The sequence below is a fragment of the Squalius cephalus genome (assembly GCF_949319135.1).
Source record: "Squalius cephalus genome assembly, chromosome: 15".
NCBI classification, from domain to species: Eukaryota; Metazoa; Chordata; class Actinopteri; order Cypriniformes; family Leuciscidae; genus Squalius; species Squalius cephalus.
Window position 1 is genome coordinate 32,868,819 of NC_137136.1, and position 14,981 is coordinate 32,883,799.

At 43.2% G+C, this 14,981-nt stretch overlaps 1 protein-coding gene across 1 annotated transcript in view; it reads left to right on the forward strand.

Moving 5' to 3' along the window:
* The window catches only part of adcy3a (adenylate cyclase 3a), a 64,845-nt gene extending 50,256 nt beyond the window's left edge, over nucleotides 1-14,589 (forward strand). Inside the window, exon 20 of the mRNA XM_079894223.1 lies at nucleotides 12,554-14,589. Coding sequence (XP_079750349.1) covers nucleotides 12,554-12,736 — 183 coding nt within the window. The 3' untranslated portion in view covers nucleotides 12,737-14,589. The remainder of the gene's footprint in view (nucleotides 1-12,553) is intronic.
* Nucleotides 14,590-14,981: the final 392 nt, after the last annotated feature.

Genomic DNA, 14,981 nt, shown 5'->3' on the forward strand with positions numbered 1-14,981 from the left:
GCAAGAACCAATGAGGTTCATTCTCATGTTACGCAGCACGTTTGAGCTTCTGCAAGAACCAATGAGGTTCATTCTCGTGTTACGCAGCACGTTTGAGCTTCTGCAAGAACCAATGAGGTTCATTCTCGTGTTACACAGCGCGTTTGAGCTTCAGCAAGAACCAATGAGGTTCATTCTCGTGTTACGCAGCATGTTTGAGCTTCTGCAAGAACCAATGAGGTTCATTCTCGTGTTACGCAGCACGTTTGAGCTTCGGCAAGAACCAGTGAGGTTCATTCTCGTGATACGCAGCATGTTTGAGCTTCTTCATGAACCAATGAGGTTAATTCTTGTGTTACGCAGCATGTTTGAGCTTCTGCAAGAACCAATGAGGTTCATTCTCGTGTTACGCAGCATGTTTGAGCTTCAGCAAGAACCAATGAGGTTCATTCTCGTGTTACGCAGCATGTTTGAGCTTCTGCAAGAACCAATGAGGTTCATTCTCGTGTTACGCAGCATGTTTGAGCTTCAGCAAGAACCAATGAGGTTCATTCTCGTGTTACGCAGCACGTTTGAGCTTCAGCAAGAACCAATGAGGTTCATTCTCATGTTACGCAGCATGATTGAGCTTCTGCAAGAACCAATGAGGTTCATTCTCATGTTACGCAGCACGTTTGAGCTTCTGCAAGAACCAATGAGGTTCATTCTCGTGTTGCGCAGCACGTTTGAGCTTCTGCAAGAACCAATGAGGTTCATTCTCGTGTTACGCAGCATGTTTGAGCTTCTGCAAGAACCAATGAGGTTCATTCTCATGTTACGCAGCACGTTTGAGCTTCTGCAAGAACCAATGAGGTTCATTCTCGTGTTACACAGCGCGTTTGAGCTTCAGCAAGAACCAATGAGGTTCATTCTCGTGTTACGCAGCATGTTTGAGCTTCAGCAAGAACCAATGAGGTTCATTCTCGTGTTACGCAGCACGTTTGAGCTTCAGCAAGAACCAATGAGGTTCATTCTCGTGTTACGCAGCATGTTTGAGCTTCTGCAAGAACCAATGAGGTTCATTCTCGTGTTACACAGCGCGTTTGAGCTTCAGCAAGAACCAATGAGGTTCATTCTCGTGATACGCAGCATGTTTGAGCTTCTTCATGAACCAATGAGGTTAATTCTTGTGTTACGCAGCACGTTTGAGCTTCAGCAAGAACCAATGAGGTTAATTCTTGTGTTACGCAGCATGTTTGAGCTTCTGCAAGAACCAATGAGGTTCATTCTCGTGTTACACAGCATGTTTGAGCTTCTGCAAGAACCAATGAGGTTCATTCTCGTGTTACGCAGCATGTTTGAGCTTCTTCATGAACCAATGAGGTTCATTCTCGTGTTAGGCAGCACGTTTGAGCTTCTTCATGAACCAATGAGGTTCATTCTCGTGTTACGCAGCACGTTTGAGCTTCTTCATGAACCAATGAGGTTCATTCTCGTGTTACGCAGCACGTTTGAGCTTCATGAACCAATGAGGTTCATTCTCGTGATACGCAGCATGTTTGAGCTTCTTCATGAACCAATGAGGTTAATTCTTGTGTTACGCAGCACGTTTGAGCTTCAGCAAGAACCAATGAGGTTAATTCTTGTGTTACGCAGCATGTTTGAGCTTCTGCAAGAACCAATGAGGTTCATTCTCGTGTTACACAGCATGTTTGAGCTTCTGCAAGAACCAATGAGGTTCATTCTCGTGTTACGCAGCATGTTTGAGCTTCTTCATGAACCAATGAGGTTCATTCTCGTGTTAGGCAGCACGTTTGAGCTTCTTCATGAACCAATGAGGTTCATTCTCGTGTTACGCAGCACGTTTGAGCTTCTTCATGAACCAATGAGGTTCATTCTCGTGTTACGCAGCACGTTTGAGCTTCATGAACCAATGAGGTTCATTCTCGTGTTACGCAGCACGTTTGAGCTTCTTCATGAACCAATGAGGTTCATTCTCATGTTACGCAGCACGTTTGAGCTTCTGCAAGAACCAATGAGGTCATTCTCGTGTTACGCAGCACGTTTGAGCTTCTTCAAGAACCAATGAGGTTCATTCTCATGTTACGCAGCACGTTTGAGCTTCTGCAAGAACCAATGAGGTCATTCTCGTGTTACGCAGCACGTTTGAGCTTCTTCAAGAACCAATGAGGTTCATTCTTGTGTTACGCAGCACGTTTGAGCTTCTTCAAGAACCAATGAGGTTATTTCTCATGTTACGCAGCACGTTTGAGCTTCTGCAAGAACCAATGAGGTTCATTCTCATGTTACGCAGCACGTTTGAGCTTCAGCAAGAACCAATGAGGTCATTCTCGTGTTACGCAGCACGTTTGAGCTTCAGCAAGAACCAATGAGGTTCATTCTCGTGTTACGCAGCACGTTTGAGCTTCAGCAAGAACCAATGAGGTCATTCTCGTGTTACGCAGCACGTTTGAGCTTCAGCAAGAACCAATGAGGTTCATTCTTGTGTTACGCAGCACGTTTGAGCTTCTTCATGAACCAATGAGGTTCATTCTCGTGTTACACAGCACGTTTGAGCTTCTGCAAGAACCAATGAGGTTCATTCTCGTGTTGCGCTGCACGTTTGAGCTTCTGCAAGAACCAATGAGGTTCATTCTCATGTTACGCAGCACGTTTGAGCTTCTTCATGAACCAATGAGGTTCATTCTCATGTTACGCAGCACGTTTGAGCTTCTGCAAGAACCAATGAGGTTCATTCTCATGTTACGCAGCACGTTTGAGCTTCTGCAATAACCAATGAGGTTCATTCTCGTGTTGCGCTGCACGTTTGAGCTTCTGCAAGAACCAATGAGGTTCATTCTCATGTTACGCAGCACGTTTGAGCTTCTTCATGAACCAATGAGGTTCATTCTCGTGTTACGCAGCACGTTTGAGCTTCTGCAAGAACCAATGAGGTTCATTCTCATGTTACGCAGCACGTTTGAGCTTCTGCAATAACCAATGAGGTTCATTCTCGTGTTGCGCTACACGTTTGAGCTTCAGCAAGAACCAATGAGGTTCATTCTCATGTTACGCAGCACGTTTGAGCTTTCTGCAAGAACCAATGAGGTTCATTCTCATGTTACGCAGCACGTTTGAGCTTCTTCATGAACCAGTGAGGTTCATTCTCATGTTACACAGCACGTTTGAGCTTCTTCAAGAACCAATGAGGTTCATTCTCATGTTACGCAGCACGTTTGAGCTTCTTCATGAACCAATGAGGTTCATTCTCATGTTACGCAGCACGTTTGAGCTTCAGCAAGAACCAATGAGGTTCATTCTCATGTTACGCAGCACGTTTGAGCTTCTTCATGAACCAATGAGGTTCATTCTCATGTTACACAGCACGTTTAAGCTTCTGCAAGAACCAATGAGGTTCATTCTCATGTTACGCAGCACGTTTGAGCTTCTTCAAGAACCAATGAGGTTCATTCTCATGTTACGCAGAACGTTTGAGCTTCTTCATGAACCAATGAGGTTCATTCTCATGTTACACAGCACGTTTGAGCTTCTGCAAGAACCAATGAGGTTCATTCTCATGTTACGCAGCACGTTTGAGCTTCTGCAAGAACCAATGAGGTTCATTCTCATGTTACGCAGCACGTTTGAGCTTCTTGAAGAACCAGTGAGGTTCATTCTCGTGTTACGCAGCACGTTTGAGCTTCTGCAAGAACCAATGAGGTTCATTCTCATGTTACGCAGCACGTTTGAGCTTCTTCATGAACCAATGAGGTTCATTCTCATGTTACACAGCACGTTTGAGCTTCTGCAAGAACCAATGAGGTTCATTCTCATGTTACACAGCACGTTTGAGCTTCTGCAAGAACCAATGAGGTTCATTCTCATGTTACGCAGCACGTTTGAGCTTCTTGAAGAACCAGTGAGGTTCATTCTCGTGTTACGCAGCACGTTTGAGCTTCTGCAAGAACCAATGAGGTTCATTCTCATGTTACGCAGCACGTTTGAGCTTCTTCATGAACCAATGAGGTTCATTCTCATGTTACACAGCACGTTTGAGCTTCTGCAAGAACCAATGAGGTTCATTCTCATGTTACACAGCACGTTTGAGCTTCTTCAAGAACCAATGAGGTTCATTCTCGTGTTACGCAGCATGTTTGAGCTTCTTCATGAACCAATGAGGTTCATTCTCATGTTACACAGCACGTTTGAGCTTCTGCAAGAACCAATGAGGTTCATTCTCATGTTACGCAGCACGTTTGAGCTTCTTGAAGAACCAGTGAGGTTCATTCTCGTGTTACGCAGCACGTTTGAGCTTCTGCAAGAACCAATGAGGTTCATTCTCATGTTACGCAGCACGTTTGAGCTTCTTCATGAACCAATGAGGTTCATTCTCATGTTACACAGCACGTTTGAGCTTCTGCAAGAACCAATGAGGTTCATTCTCGTGTTACGCAGCACGTTTGAGCTTCTTCATGAACCAATGAGGTTCATTCTCATGTTACACAGCACGTTTGAGCTTCTGCAAGAACCAATGAGGTTCATTCTCGTGTTACGCAGCACGTTTGAGCTTCTGCAAGAACCAATGAGGTTCATTCTCATGTTACGCAGCACGTTTGAGCTTCTGCAAGAACCAATGAGGTTCATTCTCATGTTACGCAGCACGTTTGAGCTTCTGCAAGAACCAATGAGGTTCATTCTCGTGTTACGCAGCACGTTTGAGCTTCTGCAAGAACCAATGAGGTTCATTCTCGTGTTACGCAGCACGTTTGAGCTTCTTCAAGAACCAATGAGGTTCATTCTCGTGTTACGCAGCATGTTTGAGCTTCTTCATGAACCAATGAGGTTCATTCTCATGTTACAAAGCACGTTTGAGCTTCTGCAAGAACCAATGAGGTTCATTCTCGTGTTACGCAGCATGATTGAGCTTCTTCAAGAACCAATGAGGTTCATTCTCGTGTTACACAGCACGTTTGAGCTTCTGCAAGAACCAATGAGGTTCATTCTCATGTTACGCAGCATGTTTGAGCTTCTTCAAGAACCAATGAGGTTCATTCTCATGTTACGCAGCACGTTTGAGCTTCTTCATGAACCAATGAGGTTCATTCTCATGTTACGCAGCACGTTTGAGCTTCTGCAAGAACCAATGAGGTTCATTCTCATGTTACGCAGCACGTTTGAGCTTCTTCATGAACCAATGAGGTTCATTCTCATGTTACGCAGCACGTTTGAGCTTCTGCAAGAACCAATGAGGTTCATTCTCATGTTACACAGCACGTTTGAGCTTCTGCAAGAACCAATGAGGTTCATTCTCGTGTTACGCAGCACGTTTGAGCTTCTGCAAGAACCAATGAGGTTCATTCTCATGTTACGCAGCACGTTTGAGCTTCTGCAAGAACCAATGAGGTTCATTCTCATGTTACGCAGCATGTTTGAGCTTCTTCAAGAACCAATGAGGTTCATTCTCATGTTACGCAGCACGTTTGAGCTTCTTCATGAACCAATGAGGTTCATTCTCATGTTACGCAGCACGTTTGAGCTTCTTCATGAACCAATGAGGTTCATTCTCATGTTACGCAGCACGTTTGAGCTTCTTCATGAACCAATGAGGTTCATTCTCATGTTACGCAGCACGTTTGAGCTTCTTGAAGAACCAGTGAGGTTCATTCTCGTGTTACGCAGCACGTTTGAGCTTCTTCAAGAACCAATGAGGTTCATTCTCATGTTACGCAGCACGTTTGAGCTTCTGCAAGAACCAATGAGGTTCATTCTCATGTTACGCAGCACGTTTGAGCTTCTGCAAGAACCAATGAGGTTCATTCTCGTGTTACGCAGCACGTTTGAGCTTCTGCAAGAACCAATGAGGTTCATTCTCGTGTTACGCAGCACGTTTGAGCTTCTTCATGAACCAATGAGGTTCATTCTCATGTTACACAGCACGTTTGAGCTTCTGCAAGAACCAATGAGGTTCATTCTCATGTTACGCAGCACGTTTGAGCTTCTGCAAGAACCAATGAGGTTCATTCTCGTGTTGCGCAGCACGTTTGAGCTTCTGCAAGAACCAATGAGGTTCATTCTCGTGTTACGCAGCATGTTTGAGCTTCTGCAAGAACCAATGAGGTTCATTCTCATGTTACGCAGCACGTTTGAGCTTCTGCAAGAACCAATGAGGTTCATTCTCGTGTTACACAGCGCGTTTGAGCTTCAGCAAGAACCAATGAGGTTCATTCTCGTGTTACGCAGCATGTTTGAGCTTCAGCAAGAACCAATGAGGTTCATTCTCGTGTTACGCAGCACGTTTGAGCTTCAGCAAGAACCAATGAGGTTCATTCTCGTGTTACGCAGCATGTTTGAGCTTCTGCAAGAACCAATGAGGTTCATTCTCGTGTTACACAGCGCGTTTGAGCTTCAGCAAGAACCAATGAGGTTCATTCTCGTGATACGCAGCATGTTTGAGCTTCTTCATGAACCAATGAGGTTAATTCTTGTGTTACGCAGCACGTTTGAGCTTCAGCAAGAACCAATGAGGTTAATTCTTGTGTTACGCAGCATGTTTGAGCTTCTGCAAGAACCAATGAGGTTCATTCTCGTGTTACACAGCATGTTTGAGCTTCTGCAAGAACCAATGAGGTTCATTCTCGTGTTACGCAGCATGTTTGAGCTTCTTCATGAACCAATGAGGTTCATTCTCGTGTTAGGCAGCACGTTTGAGCTTCTTCATGAACCAATGAGGTTCATTCTCGTGTTACGCAGCACGTTTGAGCTTCTTCATGAACCAATGAGGTTCATTCTCGTGTTACGCAGCACGTTTGAGCTTCATGAACCAATGAGGTTCATTCTCGTGATACGCAGCATGTTTGAGCTTCTTCATGAACCAATGAGGTTAATTCTTGTGTTACGCAGCACGTTTGAGCTTCAGCAAGAACCAATGAGGTTAATTCTTGTGTTACGCAGCATGTTTGAGCTTCTGCAAGAACCAATGAGGTTCATTCTCGTGTTACACAGCATGTTTGAGCTTCTGCAAGAACCAATGAGGTTCATTCTCGTGTTACGCAGCATGTTTGAGCTTCTTCATGAACCAATGAGGTTCATTCTCGTGTTAGGCAGCACGTTTGAGCTTCTTCATGAACCAATGAGGTTCATTCTCGTGTTACGCAGCACGTTTGAGCTTCTTCATGAACCAATGAGGTTCATTCTCGTGTTACGCAGCACGTTTGAGCTTCATGAACCAATGAGGTTCATTCTCGTGTTACGCAGCACGTTTGAGCTTCTTCATGAACCAATGAGGTTCATTCTCATGTTACGCAGCACGTTTGAGCTTCTGCAAGAACCAATGAGGTCATTCTCGTGTTACGCAGCACGTTTGAGCTTCTTCAAGAACCAATGAGGTTCATTCTCATGTTACGCAGCACGTTTGAGCTTCTGCAAGAACCAATGAGGTCATTCTCGTGTTACGCAGCACGTTTGAGCTTCTTCAAGAACCAATGAGGTTCATTCTTGTGTTACGCAGCACGTTTGAGCTTCTTCAAGAACCAATGAGGTTATTTCTCATGTTACGCAGCACGTTTGAGCTTCTGCAAGAACCAATGAGGTTCATTCTCATGTTACGCAGCACGTTTGAGCTTCAGCAAGAACCAATGAGGTCATTCTCGTGTTACGCAGCACGTTTGAGCTTCAGCAAGAACCAATGAGGTTCATTCTCGTGTTACGCAGCACGTTTGAGCTTCAGCAAGAACCAATGAGGTCATTCTCGTGTTACGCAGCACGTTTGAGCTTCAGCAAGAACCAATGAGGTTCATTCTTGTGTTACGCAGCACGTTTGAGCTTCTTCATGAACCAATGAGGTTCATTCTCGTGTTACACAGCACGTTTGAGCTTCTGCAAGAACCAATGAGGTTCATTCTCGTGTTGCGCTGCACGTTTGAGCTTCTGCAAGAACCAATGAGGTTCATTCTCATGTTACGCAGCACGTTTGAGCTTCTTCATGAACCAATGAGGTTCATTCTCATGTTACGCAGCACGTTTGAGCTTCTGCAATAACCAATGAGGTTCATTCTCGTGTTGCGCTACACGTTTGAGCTTCAGCAAGAACCAATGAGGTTCATTCTCATGTTACGCAGCACGTTTGAGCTTCTGCAAGAACCAATGAGGTTCATTCTCATGTTACGCAGCACGTTTGAGCTTCTTCATGAACCAGTGAGGTTCATTCTCATGTTACACAGCACGTTTGAGCTTCTTCAAGAACCAATGAGGTTCATTCTCATGTTACGCAGCACGTTTGAGCTTCTTCATGAACCAATGAGGTTCATTCTCATGTTACGCAGCACGTTTGAGCTTCAGCAAGAACCAATGAGGTTCATTCTCATGTTACGCAGCACGTTTGAGCTTCTTCATGAACCAATGAGGTTCATTCTCATGTTACACAGCACGTTTAAGCTTCTGCAAGAACCAATGAGGTTCATTCTCATGTTACGCAGCACGTTTGAGCTTCTTCAAGAACCAATGAGGTTCATTCTCATGTTACGCAGAACGTTTGAGCTTCTTCATGAACCAATGAGGTTCATTCTCATGTTACACAGCACGTTTGAGCTTCTGCAAGAACCAATGAGGTTCATTCTCATGTTACGCAGCACGTTTGAGCTTCTGCAAGAACCAATGAGGTTCATTCTCATGTTACGCAGCACGTTTGAGCTTCTTGAAGAACCAGTGAGGTTCATTCTCGTGTTACGCAGCACGTTTGAGCTTCTGCAAGAACCAATGAGGTTCATTCTCATGTTACGCAGCACGTTTGAGCTTCTTCATGAACCAATGAGGTTCATTCTCATGTTACACAGCACGTTTGAGCTTCTGCAAGAACCAATGAGGTTCATTCTCATGTTACACAGCACGTTTGAGCTTCTGCAAGAACCAATGAGGTTCATTCTCATGTTACGCAGCACGTTTGAGCTTCTTGAAGAACCAGTGAGGTTCATTCTCGTGTTACGCAGCACGTTTGAGCTTCTGCAAGAACCAATGAGGTTCATTCTCATGTTACGCAGCACGTTTGAGCTTCTTCATGAACCAATGAGGTTCATTCTCATGTTACACAGCACGTTTGAGCTTCTGCAAGAACCAATGAGGTTCATTCTCATGTTACACAGCACGTTTGAGCTTCTTCAAGAACCAATGAGGTTCATTCTCGTGTTACGCAGCATGTTTGAGCTTCTTCATGAACCAATGAGGTTCATTCTCATGTTACACAGCACGTTTGAGCTTCTGCAAGAACCAATGAGGTTCATTCTCATGTTACGCAGCACGTTTGAGCTTCTTGAAGAACCAGTGAGGTTCATTCTCGTGTTACGCAGCACGTTTGAGCTTCTGCAAGAACCAATGAGGTTCATTCTCATGTTACGCAGCACGTTTGAGCTTCTTCATGAACCAATGAGGTTCATTCTCATGTTACACAGCACGTTTGAGCTTCTGCAAGAACCAATGAGGTTCATTCTCGTGTTACGCAGCACGTTTGAGCTTCTTCATGAACCAATGAGGTTCATTCTCATGTTACACAGCACGTTTGAGCTTCTGCAAGAACCAATGAGGTTCATTCTCGTGTTACGCAGCACGTTTGAGCTTCTGCAAGAACCAATGAGGTTCATTCTCATGTTACGCAGCACGTTTGAGCTTCTGCAAGAACCAATGAGGTTCATTCTCATGTTACGCAGCACGTTTGAGCTTCTGCAAGAACCAATGAGGTTCATTCTCGTGTTACGCAGCACGTTTGAGCTTCTGCAAGAACCAATGAGGTTCATTCTCGTGTTACGCAGCACGTTTGAGCTTCTTCAAGAACCAATGAGGTTCATTCTCGTGTTACGCAGCATGTTTGAGCTTCTTCATGAACCAATGAGGTTCATTCTCATGTTACAAAGCACGTTTGAGCTTCTGCAAGAACCAATGAGGTTCATTCTCGTGTTACGCAGCATGATTGAGCTTCTTCAAGAACCAATGAGGTTCATTCTCGTGTTACACAGCACGTTTGAGCTTCTGCAAGAACCAATGAGGTTCATTCTCATGTTACGCAGCATGTTTGAACTTCTTCAAGAACCAATGAGGTTCATTCTCATGTTACGCAGCACGTTTGAGCTTCTTCATGAACCAATGAGGTTCATTCTCATGTTACGCAGCACGTTTGAGCTTCTGCAAGAACCAATGAGGTTCATTCTCATGTTACGCAGCACGTTTGAGCTTCTTCATGAACCAATGAGGTTCATTCTCATGTTACGCAGCACGTTTGAGCTTCTGCAAGAACCAATGAGGTTCATTCTCATGTTACACAGCACGTTTGAGCTTCTGCAAGAACCAATGAGGTTCATTCTCGTGTTACGCAGCACGTTTGAGCTTCTGCAAGAACCAATGAGGTTCATTCTCATGTTACGCAGCACGTTTGAGCTTCTGCAAGAACCAATGAGGTTCATTCTCATGTTACGCAGCATGTTTGAGCTTCTTCAAGAACCAATGAGGTTCATTCTCATGTTACGCAGCACGTTTGAGCTTCTTCATGAACCAATGAGGTTCATTCTCATGTTACGCAGCACGTTTGAGCTTCTTCATGAACCAATGAGGTTCATTCTCATGTTACGCAGCACGTTTGAGCTTCTTCATGAACCAATGAGGTTCATTCTCATGTTACGCAGCACGTTTGAGCTTCTTGAAGAACCAGTGAGGTTCATTCTCGTGTTACGCAGCACGTTTGAGCTTCTTCAAGAACCAATGAGGTTCATTCTCATGTTACGCAGCACGTTTGAGCTTCTGCAAGAACCAATGAGGTTCATTCTCATGTTACGCAGCACGTTTGAGCTTCTGCAAGAACCAATGAGGTTCATTCTCGTGTTACGCAGCACGTTTGAGCTTCTGCAAGAACCAATGAGGTTCATTCTCGTGTTACGCAGCACGTTTGAGCTTCTTCATGAACCAATGAGGTTCATTCTCATGTTACACAGCACGTTTGAGCTTCTGCAAGAACCAATGAGGTTCATTCTCGTGTTACGCAGCACGTTTGAGCTTCTGCAAGAACCAATGAGGTTCATTCTCGTGTTACGCAGCACGTTTGAGCTTCTGCAAGAACCAATGAGGTTCATTCTCGTGTTACGCAGCACGTTTGAGCTTCTGCAAGAACCAATGAGGTTCATTCTCGTGTTACGCAGCACGTTTGAGCTTCTTCATGAACCAATGAGGTTCATTCTCATGTTACACAGCACGTTTGAGCTTCTGCAAGAACCAATGAGGTTCATTCTCGTGTTACGCAGCACGTTTGAGCTTCTGCAAGAACCAATGAGGTTCATTCTCGTGTTACGCAGCACGTTTGAGCTTCTGCAAGAACCAATGAGGTTCATTCTCGTGTTACGCAGCACGTTTGAGCTTCTGCAAGAACCAATGAGGTTCATTCTCGTGTTACGCAGCATGTTTGAGCTTCTTCAAGAACCAATGAGGTTCATTCTCGTGTTACGCAGCACGTTTGAGCTTCTGCAAGAACCAATGAGGTTCATTCTCGTGTTACGCAGCACGTTTGAGCTTCTGCAAGAACCAATGAGGTTCATTCTCGTGTTACGCAGCACGTTTGAGCTTCTTCATGAACCAATGAGGTTCATTCTCATGTTACACAGCACGTTTGAGCTTCTGCAAGAACCAATGAGGTTCATTCTCGTGTTACGCAGCACGTTTGAGCTTCTGCAAGAACCAATGAGGTTCATTCTCGTGTTACGCAGCACGTTTGAGCTTCTGCAAGAACCAATGAGGTTCATTCTCATGTTACGCAGCACGTTTGAGCTTCTTGAAGAACCAGTGAGGTTCATTCTCGTGTTACGCAGCACGTTTGAGCTTCTGCAAGAACCAATGAGGTTCATTCTCATGTTACGCAGCACGTTTGAGCTTCTTCATGAACCAATGAGGTTCATTCTCATGTTACACAGCACGTTTGAGCTTCTGCAAGAACCAATGAGGTTCATTCTCATGTTACACAGCATGATTGAGCTTCTTCAAGAACCAATGAGGTTCTCGTCCATCAATCAAGTACGGTTTAGCTTCTGTTTATGTTCGCTGATCAATGTTTATATGTCAATAAAAGCCTAAATTAAATCTCTTTATGAACTTTTTGAAGCAGCAAAGTGGTAGTTGCGTAGACTGTCAATGGAGGGACAGAAATCTCTCAGATTTCATTAAAAATATTCTAATTTGTGCATCAAAGACGAATGAAAGTCTTACGAGTTTGGAACAACATGAGGGTGAGTAAATGATGACAGAACCCTTTAAATGAACAGAAATGTACTGTAGTTGCTGTTGCTAACTACTTGTACTTGTGAAAAACAAAACAAGCTCTGTTGTCTTGTAGTCGATTTGTTAGCAATGGCCTTTTTTCAAGACATGTAAAAACTTTAACAATCACAAGGGGGTTTTACTAATGTATTTTATGATGTAGAATAAAACATGACATTATCTATCAAAAACCCATTATGATAGAACCGGAAGTTAGAATAAAAATGCAAACTTATTTCCGGGTTGTAAGACTCATTACTGTGAGTTACTAACCCTAACTTTAACCCTAAACACACTCTGCTCCCCCCAGGTGGTGGAGGACTGCTACTGCATCCTGAAGGACTACGGCTTCCGCTTCGTGAGGAGGGGACCGATATTTGTCAAGGGGAAAGGAGAGCTGCTCACCTATTTCTTAAAGGGACGTGAAAAACAAGGCTCCTTCATTAACGGCTCTTTTGTCACCCTGCCGCACCAAGTGGTGGACAGCTCTTGACCAACACGCACACACACACACACACTGTCGTACTCTTCAAACTTGCTCGCGCAAACCTCACGTCATACCTCTTCTGCCGAGTACATGTGCTCCAGTAATTAGTACTTTCAAATGTGTTTTCTCTATTTATTAGCCTGAGGAAAGAAATTTTGGCGGGAAATGAGACAGACTGTCTGTTTATATAAGAGAAGTACTATAAAATATATGTTTTGAAAGTGTGCACAGCCAGAATGAATGAAACAAAAGTTGAATGATTTTAATAGGCTGCTGAAGTGATAAACAGTTTGAGAGGAGGTTGTTTTTAAACTCATACCGCACAGAATACAAGGAACTCTACTCTATATTACACAATGCGCTGCTCAAAGAAACCTATTTTTGTTGTTCTTTCATTTGAAATCCTTTTATTATTTAATCCTTTATTATTTAAAGATTACCCTGACGTGTCCAGATATATCTGAATGTTGTTTGAAAAGCTACTCTGAATGCCTGCGTAGGAAAGCATACTGACTGCCTTTGCATTGTGTGTGTGTGTGTGTGTGTGTGTGTGTGTGTGTGTGTGTGTGTGTGTGTAGACATGCATTTCTATTGTCTCTAGTCACCTTTTCTTTATTTATTGACTTTATAGTGGATAAACATGGGGTTCTGAAGTCTGAGGCCACATCAAATCATGGGTTTTATTCAGTTTAACCCTGGAATTGAGTTCTAGGATTTTAAAAACTTTTTTAAAAAGTTCTATAATACATAGCTTGTTAACATTCAGTGTCCTGGTAGCAGGAGACTTGGCACTCTTTTTTTAATTGCCTTTTCCCCCTATCAGATATTTTAGAAATCATCATGAATTAGGTATCATTCGAAAGTTTAAACACTCAAAATTCGTCCTGTGAAACCGTCTTGAAATTGGACATTGCATTACCATGAAAACGGTACTTTGATGTCACCATGAAATTAAAATTGGCAACATTTTTTTTACAGAATATTGCAGTGCTATTATAAATGATTTATTCGTGCACATCATTATTTTTATTTTTTTCAATTCATATGCCCTCGTTAGCCTCCCCTCCGCCTGAAATGACGTGCGTCTCGGAGAGTGAGACAAAACATCCTCCACAGCTCAAACTGACATTCAGATCTGCCTCCATTTAGTTAGCAACTTCCTACGATCCAATCAATTCCCAAAGACAAAATCTGGATCAAAACCCAGATCTGGACTGACACTATGTTGCTGTCTGGGTAGAGTTTTTATTTTTGCAGCAATTTTAGAGTCCAAGTTGTTTTGCCAAATATATATTTATAGTTATGCCAAAACTTTGCTTTACAGCAAATTTGAACGTTTTTACACTTTAATTTTTTAAGCTTTTTTCACACAAAAAAAGACCAATCTTTGGTCTGTATTCCAAAGCTTTCATGATTTTTTTATGGCACACTTCATGTGCACTTTCGGCCTTGTGAACTGACAATGACCGCTGCATAAGCGTGAAGTCCACGAGACCTTTGGGTGTCCTATTGGTCATGTTAGGTTTCAGAAGAGTGCTGATCTTTGCTGCTGATATTCGCCCCCTTAATGTGAGTGTGTGTGCCCTTTTATATCCTTAAAAAGGGTGTGACGACACTAACTACAAGTATATTTAATATTGTAAAAACACTGTATTAAGTTCTACAAATAAAAACAAGCACTTTCACTGGTGGTCTCAGACTTTTGGACCCCACTTTTGGGTTGTTCTAGTAAAGTGTTCCTCACGTGCCAAATACAAGCCACTACGTGCGTCAGATTGTGGTACTCTGAGGACGCAGGGGTGTAGGAGTATCACTGTGAACGGGTTTGTTGCACTACATTCATGGCAGTATTGCAGGGATGAATGTTTCTTAATTCAGAATATATTCCCCATGGTGTCTTTCCTCAAAGATTAGATGAATGTGCAATAGTTTTATTCTTTTACGCCATTCTGCTCTCCAGTACAGTTTTAAAAAGAGCCCTCCTCTCCCAGCAAGTCATATTTTTATATTAAGATGTAAAAGTTGTAGTTAAAGAGGATTGTACAAAGAGACGATGGAACGGTGTGTCTTAAAAACTGGCCAAACAGTTCATTTATTACCAGTGTCAGGGACGTTCTGTTGGTAAGCAGAAGTCACATCTGATTTTGACTTTGATATGTTAAAATGGTTTATGAAGGCATGACATTGTGGCCGATCTCTGTGGTTTGATACCAGACTAAAATTTGATATTTTTGAATTATCCTTCGATATG